This window comes from Lissotriton vulgaris, chromosome 11, assembly GCF_964263255.1.
Source record: "Lissotriton vulgaris chromosome 11, aLisVul1.2, whole genome shotgun sequence".
NCBI classification, from domain to species: Eukaryota; Metazoa; Chordata; class Amphibia; order Caudata; family Salamandridae; genus Lissotriton; species Lissotriton vulgaris.
The window spans coordinates 907147480-907174692 of NC_141699.1; the positions used below are offsets into that span (position 1 = coordinate 907147480).

Here is a 27213-nt window from a genome sequence, read left to right on the forward strand (position 1 = left end):
CTAATCTTAGGACATTTTTAATTTACGGAATGTACAGAGCTGCTATTCGAGTGGCACAAAGATCTTTCATAAATAAATTGAATGAGGCTCGCGGCACTGCAGTGCAAAACTGGGACCCAGCCCATGCATTGCCACCCGCCTTTTGGTGCCATCTCTGCAAACTAGAAGAACGAGAACCCTCACTCCTACTAGTCGTAAGCATCCTAAGACAGCGCCACACTGTCTGATCATTTTGTGGAAAACAGGAGAGCCGTTTATAAATAAAATAATAAAATAAGCATATTAATACAAGGATTTTACAATCTGTTGGTCCCAACTCTAACAAGCTCTTTTCAAAAGAATTGTACCTGGTTTACAGGTCAGTGGATCCTTAAAAGAGCACCCATTGCTTTGAAAGAGGCTCCTCTGGGCTTTAAAAAGCAAATACGAATTATTTTACGTCATGCTTTGGACCACACTAACTCACTACACTCAGTCTACTACACAGGGATAGATCGCTACATCTAATAATCTTTATTCATCACTGGATGTGAAAATGTCAATTTAGAGGTCTAATCCAGTGTGTTGTCAACATACAGCACAATAATCTGTAAATCACATATAAAGTTGCTCACAAGACCAGCTGAATGCAGTACTAGGGATACTACAATCCCTGAAGTAGGTCATACAGGATATACCCTACTGCTTTTAGAGTACAACATTGTATGTTGACTACAATTCCCAATTATGTATGTTTCCATTACTTGAGCACTTTTTGTGAACCATGTATATATACAGAAACAAATATTGTACAAGTTAGTTTCTTTAGATGTGAACTTTGAAAGTTTTCTTTAGTGTGATGGTCAAAATTGCTGTATTCATGGTTAATGAAAGAAGATCCATATGTATGGCAAATAATTACAAAAACTGCTTTCAGGGCAAATGAAGGTATGATCAGAGTGACTGTATCCTGTGTTGACTTAGACTCAGACTGCTGCATAAGTTACCTAAGCAATGGACTTCTGCAGCGAGCATTGTAATTGCTGCTCCAGATCAAAAAGAGCCTTCTTCAGGTGCACCACTGGAGTAAATGGATAAGGCTTTGTTACAAAAAGGAGGGTACCTGTGTACTGAGAGTTCTACTGAGTGGCAAAATGAGGATTTCTAGAAAGCCATGAGAACTGATTTAGATTATTGTAGATCCACGGCAGAGAAGAGACAATGCCAAAGGGTTGAACATACCAAGACAGGGCTATCACACTAAGCAGGGAGGAGTCAGTGAAACTAGTTAGTTAAATCGGAAACAGCTTCAACAGGCAAAGCAGATGAAAGAGTGCAAAGAAGACCTTAAGCCAGGAATAGAACCAACAGATGTGTGTTATCCAGAGCAGTATCAATAAGCAAAGCAGCAAAGTAAGCACTTAAGGTTATGTGAGGCTATGCTGAAAACCTGTCAACAAGCAAAACACGTAAGACAGAGAGTGCCCATATACCACCATATCAGGAACAGTACCAGCTGACCGGGAACATGTGGGACAATGTCAACAAGCAAAGTATGCAAGGGGCAGATAGAGCAGGACAGCAAACACCCTCAGTATGTAGAGACAATGTTAACAGATGAAGCACATGACAGTGCAAAAGTGCTAAACAAGTAAGGAGCAGTCTCTTCAGATGAAAGACATTTTAATTGTACAAACTGGTTAAACACACAAGGAGTAGTGCCTTAGGATAAAGCAGGGCAGGCCGAGACCCAACAAAGAAAGCACATAGGAAACAGTGCCAAAAACCTAAGCATATCCACAACCGTGCCAAAGACAAAAAACATTAGTGGCAGTAGCATCAAGCGAACAGAGTCGTACCCACCAAACTCTTAGTCTGCTCTCCTTATTTTGAATTGGGCAGACTCAGTATTTCTTAGACAGAGCCTTCATCAATGGAACCTTCCTCCAACAGCCTGAAGGAGTAGAGCTCTTGGAGGAAGGACTTTATGGTGTCAGCCCAATTTAGTGTGGCCAATGTAAAGTTTTTTTTATCCTATTGGTCAACTCCAGACTAAACTTGGCAGTAAGGGTCAGGAAAAACAATAATGAGAAACCTCCCAGGGTTTGAGGGCAATTACTTTACTGTTTTTCTAAATCAAACTCCCACTTTGGGAAATTGTTTTAGAAAAACAAAAAACACTTGAAAAGTTGCTGTCCAGCTGTCATGCCTGACAGCACCGCCCATCAATCTTTTCATACATTGACAGGAACCACCGGATCAGCGGATTCTGTCAATTTTCAAAGTTGCCTGCAGGGCTGTCAAACAACTCTAAATATGAAGGGTGGAGGTCCCTTTGGGTGTCAGAGGTAATATCAGCCACTATCCCGACAGTGTACCCTCTGTTCACCAAACTCTAAATTGGGCCCTAACTATGCAAAAGTCAGTGAAACCAGTGAAGCAGATCTAGAAAAATGTCAGCAGGCGAGTCAAGTGAGAAGGTTCCAAGAGGCCCCTCACATCAGGATTGAACAACAGACTAGGAACATCCAGGACAATGTCAACAAGCAAAGCATTTCAGGAAGAGTGTAAAAAGCTGGCCCCATCAGGACCAGAGCCAGCACACTGAACCTAGGAAGGACAATTCTTACAGCTTGAACACAGATGCAAATGTGTGAAGGTACTAAGCACATAAGGAACTGTGCAATGATTTTCAGCACAGCAATTGAGTCCCTCCCAAGTTAAGTATATAAGAACAGCCCCATCAGGCTAAACGGATGGGTAGCTAAAAAAATCAGAGAGAGAGAGAGAGCACACTAAGCACATAGTAACAATGCTAATAGATAGAGAACAGCAAGAAGAGATCTAACAAAATTAGTAAATAAAGGGACAGTACAGGCATGCTCAGCACACCATCAATCAAGAAGGATCCGCAGCACATCAGCGATTGAGCCATATGGTTAAGCATATGGCATACAGCACAACACAGAAACCAATAACATTACAGATAGCATGGTCACAACCACTGGAATCATTTTAGCATTGTCTCTCCTCAAATATACATCTCCATACACAGACCTTCTCTCAAATTTCCTTGCAAAGATTTGACCATCTGACTACTTTGTCTTTGTAAATCAACAATTCACTAGTTTAGGAAACTTCAGCTCCATTTTAGAACACTTAAATATTGAATGATGTAAACTTTGTTCTTGTTAAATACTTTTTGGGCCTCACATCCTCCCCACAACTCCCTATGATCATTTAACATCACCCTCATGCTGGAATAAGGAGACGATATTCATTTTTTTTTCATGAATGTGAGAGTGTGCGGAAAATGCTTTGTGGTAATTTGCGAAACATGGTGTCTTCAAAGCAATGTCCAAACACCGATGTGATCCTTTCAGCAGATGTTGAGTGCAATGTTGCTGCTTGTGGTCATCCGCTTGCGAAGGTGCTTGGCGAAGTCTATCTGTGTTTGTGACAGGACTTGGTTGATGATTGACTTGGGCAGCCATCCCTTTGGGGAGAAAATCAAAAGTATTCATGGTAAGAACCTTTAGAATTGAGCCTTAGAGTGTGCAAGGTTGTCGTTCCTTTAGTATATGTATAGCTCCCTGGCCCCTTCAGGGTCCAAGAATCGTCCATGTTACGAGAACATCCTAACACTCAAATGAACACTGTCTACATACTACTTACATTAAATATAGAATGTGTCTTCCAGGTTGGGAAACATTTTGTGCCAAAAATGAATATAATTAAGGCCACTTGGTCAACAACTGATAAAAATTGTGACTTGTTTATTCTGCAGTAGTTGTAGCACTTGCTGAACATGACCTTCTTTAAAAAGGACCTTTGGCAGCATCAGCATGGTTGGGACTCACATATATAACTATAATTTGCTTTGCTGAAATAGTCTACTTTGTGAAACCCAGCCCTGTAACTAAGTTAATTACGACTTATCTTAAAGCAACGTGTCTCTAAACCTCGGTCAACCAGCATGCATGCTATATATTTTATGTTTGGGGCTTATTTATGAGCCCCTTGCAACAATTTTGCGCTGCCGTTGCGTCACTTTTCGTGAAGCAGCGGTGGCATAAACAATGTGACACGCTGCACTTTATTTACAAAATGGCGCATTAGGCAGACGCATCACTTTGTAAACCCCTGTACCAGATTATACCTGTGTCAGGTATAATGTATGCAGGGTGGGCGTTCCCCTGCAAGAAAGCCTCGTAGTAGTGGCGCAGTGAAATCTATCAGATTTCACTGCGCCACTTCCAGGACGCCACTGCATCAAAACCTTACGCCTGTCTCATAACAGGCGGAAGGATGACGCAGTGCAATGTGTATAGGCTCCCCCGTGCATTGCTGGAGTTACGTCATGCTTACGACACAGCTCCAGCCCTGCATGAGTTTTGCGCCGACAGATACGTCAGGATTCATGGCGCATCTGTCATTCCTTGCGACATGGAGCATAGCACAGTAAATACAGCACATCCATGGTGTTGCGAGGAGGGTGCAGTGAAAAGTGTTGCATCGCTGTTTTACCGCAGCGATCCAGCACTTTTCATAAATGAGGCCGTATATGTTTGGTGCCTCTGGGTCCTGGAGGATTAAAAGTCAAGGTATCAAACCTGCCTCTTGCTATGGGAGTTTGGTTGTAACCGGAACAATAACGTACTACTGGCCTCTATAATACATGTATCAGCTATGTATGGGTCTGTTCTAACCTAGACAAGAGTATGCACTCTAGGCGCTGGAAATGCATGGAGCTAGATCTGCAGAATCGGAGAATTCTACAAAATATCACTCACATATTCTCCACCGCCATGATCTAAGGCCCGCTCTTGCCAGGGACGTTTCCAAACTCACCTTCAGGTCGATGCTGAGAAGCCAGGTCAGCTTGGTTTGAGTAGGATCTCCGGAGGAGGGGTGAAGTACCATGCAGGTAGGGCCATTCTCAGCTCTGCAAGAGGTTTAAAAGGACAGACAGACATATCACTCCAAATTGCAAGTTTGTGTTTGCTAAGGCTGCCACCTCTGTGAGTGTTTGAAATCAGTCCTTACTGTGCATCCGAGTACCATGCGTATGTTTTCTTTCCCTAAAAGGTCTGCTGCTTATTCCATTCATTGCAGGCACATTCTAAACATTTCCACCAAAATTCACACTTTCCACAACAATTCATTACTTTGTTTTTGAGCTGCCACTAGAAACCCTCGTAAATGACAACTCACAGAAAAGAAAACGCTCTATCCACCATTCAGTAAATACAACAGCAGTCGCTTGAAACCTCAATGTAAAGAAAACGAGAACATGTCTTCAAAAAGACACTTGGCAGTGTAAACCTAATCAACATGGATGGCCACTCAACAGTGAACACAGGCTCATGTCCTCAAAATGGCCGTTATAAAGAGAAAAAAAAGGGGGTGCGGCTCACGGTGCGTTTGCCGCTTGGGAAGGACGACGTGGGACCCGTGCGCTTTGCTAGCGCTTGTGACTCTGTGTGGGGCTATTTGAGGGGAAAGGAAAGAGACTGCACCACACGCCGAGGGACTGCGAGGACCAGCTGCTCCCCAGTTGCTGCCTCTTCCCTCTGCGTTCCCTCCCCCCCGCCTGCAGTGTTTAAATCTCGCTCCTAATCCCGCGACGCGGGATGCGCGCGGGACATAGCCCGGGGCGAAGCCCGGGCAAAGGGCGGGTCCTCTACGGCCGGATAAGGACGGGACGGGCCACCCCCCTTGGTTGGCATATTGTAGGCCTACTATATAGAAGGTAAAGACCCCCTCTAATCGTTCTGTTTTCATATTTTGTGGACTCTTACATATATCACAGTCCTACATCCCTATACCACCATGACCTCCAAGGGGGACCATTCTACCAGCGTAGCTGGTACTGGGCAAAAGTTCTTCCTGCTAGACGAGTTGAACCTCCTATGCAAAACCACATATGCCACATTGGAAACTCCCCCTCCGCCCAAAAGTGCTAGTATACTTTCAGACAAGGCTACACCTTTAGATCTCCCCATATTAGTTAATAAATCCTGCAGACCGAACATACAAAGCATTGAACTCCCTCATGTCCCATCTACAAAAAGGAAAAATATCGATGTCAATCAAGGTGGAAACAACCCCAAAACCCAAAAATTGTGCCGATGCCCACCCACTGCTAACTCCTCAATGATTCCACCGATTGCGGAGTTTCCAGAAGCTATAACACCCCCTTCCCACCTGCAAATACTACCCCTTATCGAACAATTGGTTAGCTCTATGATAGCACCGTTATTAGAAAAAATGAACTTGTTAGGGGAACGGCTCTCTGAGATAGAGAAATCCATTAAGTTAAACTTGCTGGTTGACAAACGCAGTGTCACATTCAATCGCCCTAAGACACCTCCTACACATCTAGGCTCAAAACCACTTGTGCAGGATAAAAGGCGTCAAACACAACCTGACGGCCCTAGTGCTTCAGGGCAAAAAACAGCTAAATACCCCACTAAAGTTTCCCCTCCACAGCCGACCGCACCCAGAGTAGGCCATAATAAAATTAATTCTATCCATTTACCTCCGGAAGCGGCCCCATACGTGTGCATCCTTGCGGGTGTACCTGCTCTTCCACCGGGAAAAATTGAGAGACAATATGACCTAGTCAATAAAACCAAATTCTGGCTGTCAAAAAATAGGCCACTGCCTCCTAATCTATACGAAGCAATAAGGAGTGTTAGAAGGGTGGGTTGGTTGGGCTCTCTTCCCAAAGATGTCGCGGGGGACCTGGTACTTGTGAGATTTAGAGACCGAAACATTGTCCCTTATTTGAAAACTTGCCCGCCTCGAGTAAGAGACGGCCCAATATCAATATGGGACTTACATGACTTTTACCCCATAATCCCGTCCTTTTCTCCCTGAATACCTGGACATGTAACAATGGCCAATCACGAACTCCTGCGTTTAACCACGAACTCCTTTGATACTGCCATAACCTTGGAGTGGAAAATAATTTTTATGTCTGGGACCCTACCTTACTGTACTTTGGTCATTTAAAATGTTTATATTATTATTTGGATTGTAAATTGTATTTATTATGAACTTTTATGGTTTTGTATCTCAAAAACCGAATAAAGTATATTTGATTTGATTTGAAGAGAAAACCTATGTGCAAGAGCTCAAAATGGCCACCATGAAGAGAAGGTTACGGTGGCTTTGCCCAAACTGGCTCCATTTGCTGTTCAATCCATATTATCTGATCCAGTAGAGCGGGGGGGGGTGTGCCCGTTGACTTTTCTAAGGCTGTGGAGCAGAGGCGGAGCATGCTTGAGACGCATGAGCCTCAATCCAAAGTGACAGGGCTGAGACGAAAATGGCTCCCAAATTTAGATCATTATTATTTCAGAGAATGCATCTAGCATGCGGTAGATTCAACAGATGAGTAGCTTCCTTTCCTTTCTCTCACAAGTCCATTTTAGAGGGATTTGGAGGTATGTAGCTTAATTTCAGGAAAACGTATACACATTTACAGATCTGATCATTTCAGAGTGACTGATAACGATTTAATTTGGCCCCTGCAGTTCTGTAAGACTTGGGTTATTGTGTGTCAAAGCTTTTAAAACCAAGTGAAATGAAAAAAATATTTCAAAATGTGACATACATATTATGCTCTGCGTGTTTATTGTGCATACATTGAGTACTGGCTTATGTCCCTTAGCACAGAGATGGACTGGTCTACAGAGGCAGAGGAAGATTTAAGAAGACTAAGGCTTTAGTGTAATCTTCTCAATATCAGGCACCACATAACCTGTGAGAAACTGGAATCCATTCTGAAAGACCCAGCACCATAGAAGGGATAAAAGGCCTGTACTCATGCAATGACATGTGAGGCCTATGCAGGTCTGTGCCGCTTTCATTGCTGTCTTTTAGAGACTGCTGTTCGGTGGAAATGTTCTTGATTCCAATGTAGGCCAACCTACATCTAGCTTTCATAATGCAACTACATCACCTTGATTCCCACTGCATGTGTGCAACATTCACACCTTAGTTTGCTGAAACCCACTAATGGGAAAGAAACCTTCATCAAGCCATGTATTCTTACCTTATCACTCCTTTCTGTTCAGGCATTGCACCAAATCTGGTGGACATGCCCGCCAGTACGCAGGTGGAGCCTCGCCTTTTGCTGCAACGCACGCTCACAAAGTCGCGTGGTCCCACGAGGTTACCCGCTGTCTCGGCCGCAGTCTCGTGTGTGATCATTGTGTCTTTCCCAATCTTCTGAAGGATCTGTTGAATGTTTCAAAACAGAATATCAGACCATGTAGTCTAAATATGGGTGAAATATGTTCACTCCTCTCTTAAAGTAACAGTACTACAAAAATACGTTTTTCCTTTGGTCCTAGGTCGGGCCCTTTTTCTTCCACGCCTAAAATGTTTCTTATTGATATATATATACATTTTTTTAAATTTTAATGTATGTTTATTTTGCTGTTTCTATTAATCAAGTACTTAAAACTGCACCCCTATTCTGAAGTGCTTCTTCAGGCAGATTGGGAAGTATGTAATCTGGACGCCTCAAAACTGATGCAACGGAAGGTCACATGATACCTTTTAATGAGTGTCTTTATATTATGCATAGTATCAAGGACTGAGGGGCATTCAAAGAATGAGAGGTTGCTCCTACTTTATAAGTCCCCTGATGAGTGGTTATGTAAGGGACCCTAGGAAACTCTTAGATAATTTTTTACGATCTTCACCCAAAAGTACCACCCGTTGCATGCTTCATCATCGGATCCTCACCCATTACACCTAGTGTGAGTGGGTGGCCTTGACACAGTTTGCTTACAACTGCGCCAAACCCACCTACTCACACTATCATTGTGTTAGGAATTATATACACTGGGAACTAGGGGGCATCCTAAATTGGATTGCTTCTCGCTCCCCCTGAGTGTAAATGGACATTCAAGCAAGCCTAAAGAGCGAAAGAGGTTGGCTTGGAGGAGCTCTTTAAACTTAAAGCTACCATTCTGAACCTGGTTACAATGCCACCCTATGAAAATTAAGAATAAGAGCAGCCCTTTGTACCGTATCTCAAGAAAACAAATCCGATCTAGGGATTGGTTTTGGGGTTGGGGTACTGCTTTAAGATCAGCATACTCCGGTAGCATTAATGCTCCTGAATGTAGTGTGTTACCCTAGCACAATGACCTCACTGAACCTTCAGCAGGAACGCCAAATGTCATTTTTGCAAGTGAAAAAAATATAGGGATGAGAGGAAGATTTTTAAACTGAGACCAAAGAAACCTTTTTTGTTGATGGTATTTGATTTCGTGGGTGGTAAATTGTGCAGATCTTCATGTTAGATCCAAATTGCCCCATATCAAGAACTATTAATTGCTGCCAGTGGTATTTTATTAAATACATTTGTGTGCAATAGTAAACTGCAAACCATGACTCCATGACTAAATAGAGAACGTAGCCTGGTCAACAAACAGGACGTGCAAGGTTAAACAGAACAGTACATCCTAAACCTAATTTTCATTTGAGCAACAACAAAGGTGCATTATACACATCTCGATACTAATTTAAAATATACACATAGTTAAGAATACAGAAGGCGAACAGTAGGCAAAAAATAAACATAAAAACCCAAGTTTTTACAAGTTACCTAAAAGAAAACTAGGAAGTTTACAACAATACAGTATCCCTGATATGCAGGTTTACATCACCAAACTATTATCCCACTACGAGTGTGCAGTTCGGTACAATGGAAGTTTAGAAATTTGGGTGGATGGTGTAGTTTAACCATTAACTTTCAGAGCATTTTCAAGTTAATATTTAAACATCAAAACACACTTTTAAAGTACGTATAACCAAAGTAGAAATTCATTCAACCCAGACTGCTGATGAGCAGCAACCCCAATGATACTATTGTGGTGATCCACAGAAGAACTAACAAACACAGACTTAAAATAAGATGGCGGAAGCATGTTACATTATTCAGACTGCTGCTAAAACTGTCATTTCTGCATACAGTAAAAGGACACTGACCATGTGTGCATCAAGTGATCCGTTCCTTCATCTTGTTTTAGATTTCAGTGTCAATGAGATAGGAAAATGAGTCTCACAGTATTTTGAAGGCACTCAATGAAAACTAGCATACATGTGAATTAGCCTAAGTAGGGGGATACGTAACACGTAGAGCACCAAGCGTATTCAGTTTTATCTCCAATTATTCCGTTGCCTTTCAGTTTAGCTTGTGAGGCTGACTTTCATCCAGGAACACCTCGAGACACCATAGATTATTGGAAAGATGATATCTCCAGGAATCCATTTCGGGAAAGACGATATTCCAAGGAATCTAAAGTGGAGTGACTTGCACTCCACAGAGTGGATTTCTCGTACTCATAATGCATAGAGAGCTGAAAAAGTTTGCATAAAACCAATGACTTTGCCAACTTTGCTTCATAAACCCTACTAAACCCTACTGAGACTTTGACTGACTTGGTAATAAGTGGCAATTCCGATAGGGGGTTCAGTGAACCAATGAAAACCGGAATGAGAATTAGAAATCAACATCTACCATTTATATAACTCACCACAAAGTGAATGGACTCTAGATTTTACTATCAATTTAAATGCAATCCATCGTATCTATTTCATAAGGATTAACGGTTAAGTCGCCCTTATCGAGATGCAAACTTGTGAACAATTTCCATAACAATCTCTCAATTTGTGGGCTCATTGGACTGTGTGACCTACCAGCAAATTCCTTTCACAATTTAGCTGGTCTATTTGGCCGTTCCCTACTGACCTTGTATGAATTTCTACTGGTGATTACAGGAGAATTTTTAGTACACCTGGCCCAATATGTGAATCCATCCACCCCTCATCTTGCCCTGGAGTTGTGGCCTCCATCCTATATAGAAGATAGATTAAAATTGATCCCATGTTCTACTCCACCTTGACTTCTTTAACGTTGGGGTTCCAGTCGCCCATCTGCTCCATTCTGTCCACAAGCTCTCCATACAAGCTGTTCAGCGGCTGGTCCACGACAACCTCCAATTTAAAGACTTTCCCGATATCCGGCAGCACCTTGCTTAGCACCTTGTCACCATTTTGCTAATAGAAAAACAGAGAAAATCACTTATTGCCATCAGACCAAAATTTACCCTGGAGAAGGCTAAAAAATGGCAAGCATTTGATTTACACCAAATGCATAAAACGTGTCTTACCGCCTCGATCTCAGTTTTCCACCCATCCTGCTCCTCCAGAATCTTCAGCGACTTCTTCAGGGCTTCTTCCCCCTGTTTGACGTAGGACATTTCAATCTCACTGAAGGGATTCTCCTCCAGCCGGGAGCCTGCAGGAGAGAGTAAAGGGGTGTTCATGTAATCTATCCAGAGGGATATTCCACAAACATAGGTGGCGTATATAGGAGGGAGCGCGGGATACCGCTCTTCGGGCAGGGGAGCTGCAGAAGCATCTGCCATCTATCAGGAGCTTTCCCAGACAGACCTTCTTTAATTCCAGAAGACCTAATACAGAGTTACTCGCTGATACTGTCAACTCATTCTTCCTTGTATGGGCTGGTCATCTTCAATTGTTTGGATTCTGCAGCTTCAGCTTTTACAGCGTAAATATGGATTTTCTGCAGTTGTCACACAGTTGACCACCTACTACATACCATTAAAGATGTAACTAAAATATTGGGCTGGATTTATTAAGGGCTTGTGTTGCTCTTGCATCATGTAAGGTGGCGCAAGGCATCACAAGCCCTTAAGTGAGATTTTCTATGCCACACAGAGTCATGTTGCGTGGCCCTGCGTGGCCTAGAAGACTGGAGTAATGGCATGCAGCACAAGTTGCTGTCTTGTATTACTCTGCCCTGAGAAGGCCTTCCATGGGTGGAGGGTGGGTGTTCCCTGGGGAGGCATTCATTATAAGGAGAAATATGTTTCTTTCTCCTCCTTTTTTCCTCTTTCTACATGCGCTGCATTCTGTAGCACACGTAGTAAAAGGTAAATGCCTCCAAGGATTGTTTTTTGTTCGGGAAGGTGTCCGTTTCTGCACAAAAACAATCCTGCCCGTAACACAGGCACGCTTGCACCATGGCGCAGGGCTGCCTGCGTTGGCATTTGGCAGCCACAAGTGCATTAGCGCAGAGGGTGAGTACTAATAGATCATAAGATAGTAGATATGGTGCATTCCTGCCCTCTGCATTTGCCGTAACGCAGAAAGTTGTCTTGCTGCATCGAGCCAAATGTTGGTAAATCTACCCCACTATTTCTACCTCAGAGCAAAAGTTAGCAAATCTCCTGTACATCTGGCATACAGTCATGCCAGATATTTCGCAAAAGGTTTCTCCTTTCGGCTGTTGTTTGCTTTATTCAGGTAATTCGTTTGGTGGATTGTTTTTTCGAACATGGCAACATCCTAAATATATGTGAAATGTTTCAATATTGGTGTGGCGTGCATTTTATGATGGGAAGAGGGCTCCCAGAGACCAAAAACTGAAGACAACTTTCAAAACATATCTTGAGGCACAGAATAAAAGATGCACATCTTTTTATGGCAAGAGGTGTGTGGGTGCTCGCGGACATGTTTTCTGCTGCGTGGAACATTCTGCATGTTTTACACATACTATTTTATTCTTGGAGGTGGAAAGGGTGGTATTAAAATATGTGCAAATACTGGGAGATGCCCCATAATTTTCTTGCCAGTGATACTTAATTCAGTAACCCTGGTGCATAATTTGGTCCTGCATTGCCCCATAATTCCTGCACCTTGCTGAAATGGAAGTCTGATAATCTCCGACTGAGGCCGCCCTTAAAAATTTATGTTATCTCCTTACCCTTCTTGGAAGAGCACTCTGCTTAAGAGGCACTTCTCCACAAATTTTAGCAATTTTATTTGCTAAGGAATGTTAAGTCCAACCCAAGAGCATATGGTTTTGTTAGTTAAAAACGGACATAATTATCCTTGAGCATTCTTATTATCTTTTGGTTCTTTTTATGTGAATAGGTCCCGAAATGAAGCCAACGTATTGTTAATGTTAATGTTAATGTTAACTGTCATTTGTTGAGCGCTCGTACGCCCGGAGGCTTCATGGTGCTGTAGGAAGGAACAAGGCGCGTCAGTCGTAAGATAGAAGGAAGCAGCTCAATGATGTGCCTGAGAAAAGAGCCAGGTCTTCAGAAGATGTCTGAAACTAAGGAGATTATCGCTTAGTTTTAGATGAGGGGGGAGGGAGTTCCAGAAGGCAGCTGCAAGATGGTCAAAGCAGCTGCCTCCGAGACGTTTCCTTTTGTACGGAGGGACAGTCAAAAGGGATTTATGGGTGGACCGTAGATAGCAGGGGGGGCTGTATCTTTGGAATAGGTCTCTAATGAATAGGGGGCCAATGTCGTGTAGGGATTTGAATAAAATGCAGCCCACTTTAAAGGCCACGCGTTGCTCGACCGGCAACCAGTGCAAGTGTTTCAAGCCAGGTCTGGCTGATTGCCTTCTGGGGATGTTCAGAAGCAGTCTGGCTGCTTGATTCTGAACCAACTGGAGGCGTCTAAGCTCTCCTTTTTGGAGCCCAAAATAAAGACTGTTGGAGAAGTCCAATCTGGAAAGAACCAAGGAGATGACGATCTGAGTGAGGGCGGCAGCAGAAAAGAAACATGCAATTTTTTTGATTTTTTTCAGCTGGAAAAGACTGGAGGATACAACTGCTCCCACCTGTTTTTTCAAGGAAAGGTCTTCACTGATGTAGATGCCCAAACTTTTGACCGAGGGTGACTTAGATGGAGGGGCAACCATGCAGGAGGGCCAGAAGCTAGGGTTCCAACTATGTATACTCTGTCCAGGCAGGACCAGTTCGGTCTTGCCTGGGTTAAGTTTCAGATGATTGCAGCTCATCCAACTCACAATGTGGGACATGGTGTTTTGCAATTCTACCACAGAGTCCTTGGTGTTAAGAGGGAAGATGAGCTGCAAATCATCTGTATAGTTGAAGATGGTTACCTTAGCGCTTCTGAGGGAAAACAGGAGAGGGCGCAGGTACAAATTAAAAAGCAGGGGAGACAACGAAGAGCCTTGATATACTCCACAGTTGGTAGATATGGTGGGAGCTGTGAAAGTGCCCAGTCTAACCGATTGAGTTCGGCCAGAGATGAACGAGCGGATCCAGCTCAGTGCCGGGCCCCTAAGGCCTGCCTGCTCGACACGGGCGACCAAGATGGTATAGTCGACCGTGTCGAACGCAGCAGAGAGGTCCAATAGCACCAGAGCCTGGTGGATCCCCTCGTCCGCATTCCGCCTCAAGGTGTTCTGCACCGAGAGAATGACTGCTTCGGTCGAATGGCAAGGGCGGAAGCCGGCCTGGTTAGGTGCAAGGAACTCAGATTTCTCTAGGAAAGTAGAGATACTGTCACAAACATGGGACTCCAAAAGTTTGGCGCAGTATGGCAGCAGAGAAATGGGCCTATAGATGAGTGGGTCTGATGGATTGGCTCCTGTCTTTTTTAAGAGGGGAATGAGAAGGGCTTTTTTAAAGTTGCTTGGAACTTCCCCTAGAGTGGCAGATGTCGTCGGGGGAGCCAGATTTGACTTTTGTAAGAAGTTTGGATAGGATGACATTGTCAATAAGGGGATATGAGTCCAGAGTGGCAGGGTTGTAAAAAATATCTGAAAACAAAGGAGAAGACTGAGTGGTAGGGATGCTCTGTTTGATGGTGCAGATTTTATCAAAAAAGAAGGAGTTAAGTGAGTTGCAGAGTTCCTGAGTAGGGGTTATCGGAAGGGAGGTTCTGTCGCTGGTACTGAGGTTTTCCACTATATTGAACAGTTCTCTGGATTTATTGTGGGCTTTAAGTATTTTTTCAGAGAAGTATTCAGTTTTGTGTTTCAGGATAAGCTTTTGATAGTCCCTGCGGGCTTTGCGGTAGTTATCCCTGTCTTGTTCTAAATAGGCTGTACGCCATTTTCGCTCCAGTTGACGGACTTCGAGCTTGAGGTTTTTCAAAGCAGGTGTGAACCACCTGTGAGCGTCGTTGGGGCGGGAAGGGGTAAATGAGAATAATCATGGGAAATGTGTTTGTATAGTTTACATTAAATCCAATCTAATTCCAAAACAAATATCATTTTAACACTCCAAAAAAGTAGTGTTACCGACTTCGAAGTGTGCATCTTGACATTAATAACTCTTCCTCTTTCCTGCTCTCTCACTGCATTGTGGGCCTTGTAGTTTATACAGTTACCAGCTTCTCAGTGACATCGCAGTTGCATACAATGCTTGGTTTAATGTTCCAAATGCTAAGGACTAAATGACATACTTGTTTTGCACTTAAATGGGTCCAAGGTTGTACGGCTCGACCTCTCTTTTAATGGGATATGTGTTTCTGGGTCAGTTTCCTGTCCTAATAATTGTTGGACTAAAGCCCCAGTAACCCAGGAAAGAGGATCATGAAGAGTTCCAGGCTCAAGGGATCTGGGGATGAGTTTGGGGGAGGGAGGTAAGATGTAAGGAGTCTTGGGTGTTATGGATGCTAAACATGCATGGCATGGGAGAAAGATCAGGTGAGCTCGGGGTCAGTTGGATGGTCAGCGACTGAGCTGTAGGGAGAATCTCAGATGATCTGAATGGAGATTTGGACAGTAGATAATCTCGCCTTAGGGTAAATCTCGTGATCACAACAGATTGGTTTGAGGTGACAAAGAGTTGAGTTTGGGATTTTCCATTACTTTATTCAACACAGAACACCCAATACCGTTCTCCATGTCAGTCTCTGAAGTGAAAAAAATTGCTCTAATTCCACTGTCTGACGTGGAGGCTGCCGGTGAGGCAATAGAACTGGAGAAGAATGGGTAACCAGTGGGTCCTGAGCACATTCCTGTTGACTAATAAACAGGACATACTATAAGGGCATCATTCCTCGTAAGAGTAGAGCATAGTGTCCTAAAATCGATTTGCACTTTTAAACGTTTTTAATCATCATAGGTGCCTTCTGATAATACCACCCATATGTATATTTTTTGTTTGGTGAAGATGTGAATTGTCCCTTTGGCAACACCTCAGGGCATCAGACTGCCAGTTGGGTGCTGAACAGGATGGTGTTGGGTCACGTGGTTGCAGACATTGAAAGTGAAGCTGCTTCGTTATAGAAGTCAGTGACCCTCGCAGGCTGAGTTAAACTCCTAAGGACAGTATTTGAAAAATCTCGCCCATGAAGAGCACAGAGTGTCTTGGTAATACACCCGTTATACCAGCAGGGGCGGCTCTAGGCTCATGGCGGCCCTGGGCAGGGAGCGTAGGTAGGGGGCCCCGGAAGAGGGGGTCCGGGAGGGGCGGAGCGCGGAGGCCAGTGAAGAGTGGGGGGGGGGGGCGGCTGTCAAGGTGTTTGTAAGTGGAACAGAGCCGGAGGCCGCCATATCCCTGCCGAGGGGCTGCCACGCAAATATGTAGCCATCCTCAGAGGATTATTATATTAAGGATATATATATTGGCTTGGTGGCCCCTGGGGTTTGGTGGCCCTGTGCAGGTGCACAGCTTGCACATGCCTAAGGCCGCCCCTGATACCAGGGTGAGTGTGGATTAGTGAAATGGGAAGGAGGGTAAATCTCTGAATTCTTGCAGGTTCGGGGCCCGACTGTTAGCAAAAATATTGTCTGACAGAAATACCATGCGCTAAAGATTGTTCACAACAATATAGCCCCATTGTGTGTACATTTTCTATTATTAACTACAATTGAGAAAACTAACTGCAAATTATATTTAAGACACAAGGTTTCTGTGGGGCGATAGTTTGGCTGTGACATACAGTTCTTGCACCACATGAGCAATCTTTCTGTAGCTGGAAGCTCAGGCGTCCACAATTCACGCCGAGCGTGACTCTCTCAGTAGAACCAGATGAAACCCTGAGCCTTAAGGTACTCTAGAGACAAATGTAATAATGAACAAGAGAAAATATTGGGGATCTAACCAACACATCTGGAGCAACAATAAAAAACTCTGACAAGGAAAAGGCCTTCGAAATGTCTGGCATTCAATCTGTACCTAACACAGTTATGGAAAGCCCCCAACCCATCCACTATACTTACTGAACCCACTATTTGGACTGGCTTGGAGTTTAGAATATGAGTGGACTAGCAGTATCTTTATTGCTAAGCAATATTTTGATAGCAAATTAACATAGTCACAATGTCTACCTCGACATGGTTGGTCCTGCTGGTTCAGATGACTAATGCATCCACTGGAGGGATTCATGTTTGACCTTATGTTCTGGTTCTAATCCTGGTGTGGTCCCTAAGACTTTCAATCCTCTGAGCTTGATAAAATGGGTACCATCGAGGTGGTAACAATAAACAAACATTTTATCAATAGCATCAAGAGACCTCTTTGTGGATAAACGTTGTGCTCTACAAATACCTGTTATTGTGATGCATAAATGAAGGTTATACAGTTCCTAGCTACGCCTTTGGTACTCCGAGCACGGATTAGACACTCCTTTTTTCTGGGCCCAGGCACAGAAAATACACAGGATTCTTAGGGGCATGTTTACTTTCTGTAGTTTACACATATGTCTCCTTTCCTGGCCTCCCCGCAGAAGTTAGGGGACTGTTGAGAGATCGCAGTGGGATAAAGGATCAAGCCACGTATGCCCTGGGGGGTCAAAGGTTGCGAGGATGCCACTTCCGATACCACTAACATTGACTTCCATGAATATCAATACATACTGCAAATTAAGAATTGCAATGCTGCCTTTAGGTTAACAAACAAAAGACCAGCCTGGTAAAGCATAAATAGTAAAATGTACTTATGCACTGACGTATACGAAGAATACTGGCTAACTGCCCACTTCCGTCTGTTCAACATCGGAAGAATTTTTGATGCACACGGTTATAAACAGCTACACCCCACAGCAAAGCCCTATATCTAAATATATTAAACAAAACTGAAGTATGGCTTGAGATATCAAATTGGGTAGTTAGAGGCTGTGCACACTCAGAAACTTGAGAAGATCTCACTAAACTGCTAACCAGACCACTGTAGTTGAAAACGATAAGATCTCACTAAAATGCAACCCGACCGCTGAAGTTGAGAATTATAAGATCTAACTAAACTGCGAACCAGACCGTTGTAGTTGAGAATTGTAAGATCTCCCTAAACTGCGAACCAGACCGTTATAGTTGAGAATTGTAAGATCTCCCTAAACTGCGAACCAGACCACTGTAGTTGAGAACTATAAGATCTCACTAAACTGCTAACCAGACCGCTGTGCTTGAGAACTATAAGATGTTCCTAAACTGCTAACCAGACCATTGCAGTTGAGAACTTTAAAATCTCACTAAACTGCGAACCAGACTGCTGTAGTTGAGGACTATAAGATCTCTCTAAACTGCTAACCAGACCGCTGTGCTTGAGAACTATAAGATGTTACTAAACTGCGAACCAGACCACTGTAGTTGAGAACTATAAGAGCTCACTAAACTTCTAACCAGACCGCTGTGCTTGAGAACTATAAGATGTTACTAAACTGCTAACCAGACTGCTGTAGTTGAGAACTATAAGATCTCCCTAAACTGCTAACCAGACCGCTGTGCTTGAGAACTATAAGATGTTACTAAACTGCTAACCAGACCGCTGTAGTTGAGAACTATAAGATCTCCCTAAACTGCTAACCAGACCGCTGTGCTTGAGAACTATAAGATGTTACTAAACTGCGAACCAGACCACTGTAGTTGAGAACTATAAGAGATCACTAAACTTCTAACCAGACCGCTGTGCTTTAGAACTATAAGATGTTACTAAACTGCTAACCAGACCGCTGTAGTTGAGAACTATAAGATGTTACTAAACTGCTAACCAGACCGCTGCAGGTGAGAACTAATAGATCTCACTAAACTGCTAACCAGACCGCTGTAGTTGAAAACGATAAGATCTCACTAAACTGCTAACCGGACCGCTGAAGTTTAGTACTATATTTATGGTTGCTTAAAGTACTGGGTGTATTTAATGACATAGGTCCTTGAAGACATTGTAGCGCAGTGGTGTCTAGAATGTTGAGTGTCAGATGCATGCCAGATTTTCAATATACCAATATTAAATACATTTACATGCAACACAAAAAATACCGTTATTTACATAACCAGTGGTTATCCTGAATAATTGGCCTGGATTTAGCATTACTGGACTTGTGCTAAAATCATTGTTGTTGGGGGATAGTAGGGATTCATTCAGTCTGGCTCTATGGCCACTCCCCTCCCCATCTCACCCAAGATTACCAGATTATCTTGTTTACATCATTTCACTGAAACTGGGGTGCACACCTCTTTCCAGAATGAGCAACAATTTATATGTTGGCAAACAGTTCTAGTTAAGAATGCAAAAGAAAAGGATTATATACACAGGATGTGCTGAAGGAACCCTATAACTGCCCACTTGATTGGGATTAGTGCTAAATCATCCCAGTCTCATTTTATATCCATGTATTGACCCACCAGAGTAGTTGCAGTATGTATTAAAATCGTAATTAATCTGACATAATTAATCTGGCAATTGAAACACTGAGTTCCATTTTGTATTTTTATATTGAGTCCATCGTGTACAAATATGTACACTTTTTGTTCCTCTAATTCTGTATCGAATAATTTTTGAATTATATAACTTACATTAATGTTTCTCTGCAGTTGCTTGTGTAACGATTTTTTTTATTGTGTATGCCTTGGCAAATTTGCAACATATTAATTTATATTAAACATCTAAAAATTCATGGGAATAGTAGGTGATCCAGTGCATGTTTTAAAGACAAGAGACATGGGATTCTAGTGAATCTCACAGAATCAGTCCTGTGGATTGGTTAGGTAACTAGGGTTTCAACTGGCTGGCAGAAGGTGACCAGGGCAGTAGAAAATAAAATAATTCTATTTTAACAAGCAATGCGTATTCTGTGAAATAATTTAGCTGAGAGTACCTATGGGAACAGATAGACCCCAGCTGTACAGGTGAGTTACTGTCAAATGCTGAATAACGTCCTACAAAGAATTACTGGGGTTCTACGCATGTTCATCTAAGTCTGCGAGGATCCTTTAAGAAATCTCTTCAACAAATCACACCCATAGCATTGTGGATGCCTGCATACAATGCCCTCTAGGATGTACGATTCTGAAAGCAGAATGTGGAAAGCATCCTCAGACGGGGTAGGTATCTAGCACTTACTGAGCAGGGAGCTTCTTCGGCGCACGTGGTTGACCCAGGTGCTGGGGCCTGGTCCCGCAAAGGCCAGTCTGTCCAACTGCTGCCCAATGGCCATGGCGGCTGTTCGTCTTAGTCCTGTGGGAAAAAAAGACAAAGGTTTGACAAAGTTAGGTTATGAAGCAGAATCAATTGCAAGTTCAAGGCGGCGACAAGCATGCAGCCTACTAAATCCATCTCAATCTGTTCAGAGAAGGTTTTGAGATGTTTTGAAACTAATGGTATCATACCCATGAGAGTGACATCCTCTAAGGCACATTACAGAATTCCCATAGGGTGGTGAGTCACAATAGTCCCTCTAGCTGGGGTAGTGACAGTGGTCCATAATTGGCTCAGCCACATATGCCTTATTCAGGCACTGGCCTAGTATAAAGTCAAGGCCAGTCTGTGTCAGGGATGCAGTTCCCACTGGCTTTGCAAAGCTCGGCCCTGTGGTTTGCCGGATTAATATATTTTCTGACATCCTGGTCACGGGTTCCCCGAATGCCGGAAGGGAAGTGAGGGTGGCCTGGAGGAGGCAGATCCACTCTAATCCTTCTGAGGTCAATAAAATGAGTACCAACGAGTTGGGTAAGAATAAATCACTGTTATTTATCAGTAGCACCAAGAGACCCCTTGAAGTGAACATGTGGTACAAGCATATGCCTGTTATGCTTATATATATTTTTAATACATCTGCATAAAGAGCACAATAAATAACATTATCAGTTACTGCTTTAACAATAGGCCTTGTTATTACCAAAATAATTGGTACTCATTCCGGGATTGTGTAACTAAAATCATTCATTGTATTGGCAAAGCAAGAGGCTTGGCTTGCATTTTGTGTCATGGCTAAAACATTACCAAAAACACCCAACTGAAATGAAAAGCAAAACAAAGATGCAATTGTTTTCAGTAGACAAAGTACCTATGAGATAAACAATTAAATGTGGAATAATCAGGAGAACTTATAAGATATTAAAATAGTCCTGCATACATTGCAATATAATCACTCCATAGGAAGCAGAATGATACACAAAGCAACCAATAGCATCGAGTGAGAGAAAAATGTGTTTCATAGAGGAGCCCAAGCTCAATCTATGGATATTTTAAATAATTTGTACCAATACCTCATGCAGACCTCTGTGCTGTCAAGCGATTGGAGTTCTACTACTGAATGTCAACCAATAATATTGCGGGATATAAGAATATCAAGCACAGAATATCGAAAGGTTAGTGAATGTAGTGAAGTACAGATTTACTATTCTTAACTTCACATCTACGTACCTTCAGTATATATGTACTGCGCAGGTACATATATGTAGAGTTAGGTATGAAAAATCTAGACTTACCTGTCAGTCTATATATATATATATATAATTTGTATTATGCCCTCAATATTCTGTCCCACCGATATAGAGGCTTCAAAATACATGGGCAGACCCTGTCAAGCCAGGACTAGTAACGGACTAAAGAAAATCCCACTAAAATTGTCACCATGACTATTAAGATTTTGGTTGCAATAACAAAGGATTTGGCAAAGCCAATGCGGCCAGCATGCACAGCGTGAGGAGCTCTTTGCAGTCACTTGAGGGCAGCCACGTTCACAGGGTGGAGGCAGGACGTGTGGAGCTGGTTAGGTGGGTGGGACTCCTGGGAAGCCCCTGCTAGGATTGGTGAAGGTGCATGTGTTTCTGACAGATTCCCGCTGGTTGATGTGCGATTAGGAACTGCTTGCCCAGATCATCACAACCATAAGATAAAGTTAATGGTACAGTGTAAACATCCCTTTTCCTCTATTGATCAAATGAGGTCCTGCAGGTACTATAAACACACAAAATACGTACATGTATTCAATTTATTGTAATAAGTTAATAAAAACCGTCACAATATTTCCAACATGTAAATTATTCATTATTGATCAAAAAGAAATGTGGCCTGTAAAAAAAGAATTAGAGAAGGGCCAATATCTGGAGTCTTCCATTATTATTGGATTTCTCTGCATTGCATTGTGGGCATGCTGCATGCGCATCTGAAAACATGAGGTTGTCTGTTAGGGGTGATATACACTGAGGATAGTAGAACTCATTTAATGCATATGAATAATTTCTGGATGCACGAGGATAAGATACTGGCCCAGTTCCCATCAGTAAGTGTTCTTCCCATGTCTGCATCCCATTGTTCCAATCAGATCGTCCTTGGTCTACGCCAACAGCGCTTTATACAATAGCGCAGTCACTCAGTTTGTCATTGGTTGTACATATTTCTTTCAAGCAACTGTGCAGTGGGGGCTCTAGTATGCCACCCACCCATCTAGAACATTTTATCTTTTGTAGCCCCATATAGTAGAAAATGCTGGGAGCTCATTTTCGCTATGTGGATCCCAAAAGTCTCTTATTTCCCTGTTCTCAAACAGTTCTCCAACATTGTCTAGAACTCTTCCCACCCAGTCCTGTCGCCCCCTCATGTGGTATTTTAATAAAGCTGTTATCAGAAGCAAACATGCGTGTGGAAGCAATGCCAGTGCTCTCTGGAGGTCTTTGGACCATGTGTCTATGTATAGGTGTTATTTGTGTGCATGTAGCTATATTTCTGTAAATACTTGTATATATATTTGTGTATTGACTAGCCCACTCTGCCTTAACCCTGAATTAGATAGCATCTGTTATGTTTGCACCATATGATTCTATGGATATTAGTTTTACCATTTTAGTCTTGTTGTGATCTTTTTCCTTCCTCTCCCTCTAACTGTAAAGTGCTCTGATATCCTTCTGGATCAAGTTTGCGCTATATAAAACGTTATAAATAAATAAATAAATAAATAAAAATAGTTAGGATTAAAGCTTAAGTAATGGGCTACGTTAGTTTAGGTGAGGGGGGAGGGTGATGGACGTCTCCATATATCCACCAGGTTTTATTTCTAAGGTTTTTTTTTATGACGTCCTTCCAGTAGTCTTCTTTAGAGCTTAGATACATTCTTTTCACCTAAATTCAGTAGAATGAAAGGCTGAGTCAGATGTGCTGGAAGACTCGTACATTGCACTTAGATCTCTGCAGCAGGCTCTAAACCCAATGAGCTTGCTCTGCAAGAATGTTTCAGTTTTATCTGTTTGGATGCAACCGTTAAATGTGTTTGTTTGCAGCAGAGCTCTGGAAAATATGTTAAAGAAACCCCTCGCCGACAGTCACCATTGTTATCTGCAAGAAAAGAGTGTAGCTAGTTACTAGCAGTGGCATAGGAAGTGGGGTGTGGGTCTCCCCGGGTGTCATCATCAAGGGGGGTGACAAAATGGCAAAAATTTGTGTAACTATTTTTTTCCTTATTTTAATAATTTCAATGTGTGTGTGTGGGGGGGGGGGTGACAAGAAATTTTCCGCACCAGGTACCACCTGATCTTGCTACGCGACTGGTTACTAGCTGCCAGGGATGGGTTTCGGCCGCCGGCCCCAATAGGAGACATGTCCGTCCAAGCTTTCCCTACTGTTCTTGAAAGAAAGACCCAACGGGGTCTCCTGCTCTATCCTGTCTCCTTAGTTCCATTGCAGTGTGCGCGTGTTACTGGCGCCCTGTGCATTGCTTCATCTTCATGCTGTGAAGCTGATCCATATTACTGCACTGCAATCAAATATATTTTATAGCATTATTATTCTAGGCTTCTCCTTCCAGCCTCATATCGTGACATCTAGATCTTGAGTACTCACAGTGTGAGGAATAAAGATACTACATTTCTCCAAAACAACCACTTGAACCCGTGTCTGCCAGGGGACGGCCTGGGGACACCCTCTGCAGCGCCCAGCTTTCTGGGGAAACTGTCGGAGACGGTCACTCGGACGAAACAAGTACTAAAGACTTCACAGCGTCACCGAGAGCTAACAACCACTGAGCTTCTCGACGGCCCGAGGGAAGCTGTCACTTCACCTGCAGCCCTGGCTGTCAGAAGATAACAAGCCACCCAGAGGAGGCAACCACTGCAATCACGGTCTGCCACAGGAAGTGAAACCACTTCCATGAAACACTTTACTGACGCCTTGGGGTGCACTCAACCTGCTGCCTATACTGTCAAAACCACCAAACCACCAGGAGAAGACAACCACTGAACTCCTCGACTGTCAGCAGGAAGTGCGTCACTTAATGTGCAGCCCCTTCCCGTCAGAGAGAGGTAAACACCGAAAGGAGACAGCCAATGTAAGCATGGCTGTCACGGGACCACAAGACTAGATACTTTACTAAAGCCTGGGGGGGCACTCATTCTACAGCCCCTTCTGTCAAACTGATCTACCGGGAGGAGCCAGCCATGACAATTCTATGTGGCACTACAAGCTATGCCGCTCAGACCGGGCAATTACTGAAGCCTTCAGGTGTGTCAGTCAGAAGTACGTTGCAGGGCTTTGGATGGGCGTACATCACACACGCCTAAGTCATGTGGGTCTATTCCCTTCTCATGCTTCCGGGGTGCGGTGCTGGAGGGGGCAGTGAATGCTGACTAGCCACATCTTTGTGCAGACGTTGTCATTAGTCGAAATCCCAGCAGAGCTGGTGGTCTCTCCATCCATCTGTCTCTCAATCCATACATCCACCAGTCTCTCCATCCATACATCCATCCATCTCTCCATCCACCTGCACATCAACTGCTCCATCCATCCATCCATCTCTCCATCCTTCCATCCATCCATCCCTCCATCCATACATCCATCCATCTCTCCATCCATCCACCCATACATCAATCGCTCCATTCATCTCTCCAGCCATTATCCATCAGTCTCTCCATACATCCATCCATACATCCATCTCTCCATTTATCCATCCATCCATCTCTCCACCCATACAGCCATACATCCCTCCATCCATCCACCCATACATCCATTTCTACACTCATCCATCACTCCATCCATCCACCCATACATTAATCACTCCATGCATCTACCCATCCATTATCCATCTCTCCATCCATCAGTCTTTCCATCCATCCATCCATCCATCCATCGCTCCATCCATCCATCTCCCCATCCATCCATCTCCCCATACATCGATTGCTCCATCCATCTATCCATCCAATATCCACCTCTCCATCCATCAGTCTCTCCATCCATCCATCCATCCATCTCTCCATCCATCCATCTCTCCATCCTTCCATCCATCTCTCCATCCACCCGTACATCAATCGCTCCATCCATCATCCATCCCTCCATCTCTCCATCCATCCATGACTTAATTGCTCCATCCATCTAACCATCCATTATCCATCTCTCATCCATCAGTCTCTCCATCCATCCATCCATCCATCTCTCCATCTCTCCATCCATATCTCCATCCCCCCGTACATCAATCACTCCATCCATCGACCTATACATCAATCGCTCCATCCATCTATCCATCTCTTCGACCATCAGTCTCTCAATACATCCATCCATACGCCCCTCGCTCCATCCATCTCTCATCCATCCATCTCTTCATCCATACATCCATCCACCCATACATCTACCCATACATCCATCTATCCATTATCCATCTCTCCATCCATCAGTCTTTCCATACATCCATACATCCATTGCACCATCCATCTCTCCATTTGTCCATCCATCCATCTCTCCCCATCATCCATCCGCCCATACATCTATCGCTCCATCCAGCCATCTCTCCATCCATCCACCCATACATCAATCACTGGATACATCCATTATCCATCTCTCCATCCATCAGTCTCTCCATACATCCATCGCTCCATCCATCTCCCATCCATCTCTCCATCCATACATCCATCTCTCCATCCATCCATACATCAATCGCTCCATCCATCTATCCATCCATTATCCATCTCTCCATCCATCAGTCTCTCCATCCATCCATCACTCCATTTATCCATCTCTCCACCCATTCATCCATCCACCCATGCATCCATCGCTCCATCCATCCACCCACTCATACATCAATCACTCTCCATCCATCAGTCTTCCCATAAATTCATCGCTCCATCCATCTCGCCATCCATCTATCCATCCATCCATCTATCTATCCAGTGAACCTATGTGAAGGGGCCATAAGCGCCATATAGGAATACACTGCATCGATATGTATTTATGTATTCATTTAATGATTGCTTGCGTAGGGGACTAAGTGGCGGCGACGAGGAATATTTGTGTAAAATTAACGTTTGTTAAATGCACCTGTTATAACGAATGCCACGCCCGCGTCGATAGCATACGTAATTGCGAATATTATAGTGATGTGTTTGTATAGCTCCTAGTGCTAAAACAAACTCCTCTAAACGCTTTTCCCAAGCAGTAACGGAAAGAAAGACGCATCGGGATATTAGGAATAAAGAGTTTGTGATTGAGAATGCTTCTAACGGTAGGAAAATGTGTCAAAGTATTTTGGGAGGAAAGACCCAGAATGAAAGTGGTCTATTTAGTAAAGGGTGGACTACGGAAACAGAGATAATAATCACAGATACCCACCTATATCAAAAGGCGTGTCCCGGACCCTGGACGAGCTGCGTTCAATCTCTGCCTCGGGTGCCTTCCCCGCGTCCGCATTACGCACACTCATAAACACTGGGCGCTCACACAAGAGATAAAAAGCATTAAGGGGCAGATTTACAAGATCCGTACGCCACTTTTGCGTCACTTTTCCCATGTTAAAAGTGACGCAAAAGCGGCGCAAGGGGTTTGTAAATCTGCCGCTAAATATTTTACACTCCTCGTACGTCTCTTTCTGAATCCTTACCCGTCATGCTGCGCAGGTGCCGGTAGGAGATTCCTGCGCACAGTTTGATGGTGGCAGGTAACATTCCGCAGCTGGCAGAGAGTTCCGGGGTATCCTATTTATCTAGGAAGTGGGGTCCAAACGCTGGTGCTCTCCAGGTAACAGGAGTGGAGACGCCTCAGTCGTGCTAGTCCTGTAGTCTCTTCTCTGTCGAGGGCAGCGGGAGGCGCGGGTCTCTTTCTGAGTGCCTGTGAGTGGTTCAGTCTCTTCTCCTCTCAGAGTGACGGGTCCCTCCGGTTACAGGATACTTTGCACCTTCGTATTTAGGCGAGCTGTGAATTGCTGCGTGTGT

At 43.6% G+C, this 27213-nt stretch overlaps 1 protein-coding gene across 1 annotated transcript; it reads right to left on the minus strand.

Moving 5' to 3' along the window:
* Positions 1-27213, minus strand: STAR (steroidogenic acute regulatory protein). The gene is made up of 7 exons (XM_086944039.1): positions 26883-27213; positions 20144-20257; positions 11175-11302; positions 10903-11061; positions 8042-8226; positions 4831-4924; positions 1-3475 (listed from the first exon to the last, which is right to left on the minus strand). Exons 1-7 carry the CDS (start codon positions 26944-26946, stop codon positions 3359-3361), a joined length of 861 nt encoding a protein of 286 aa, XP_086800165.1. The 5' UTR covers positions 26947-27213; the 3' UTR covers positions 1-3358.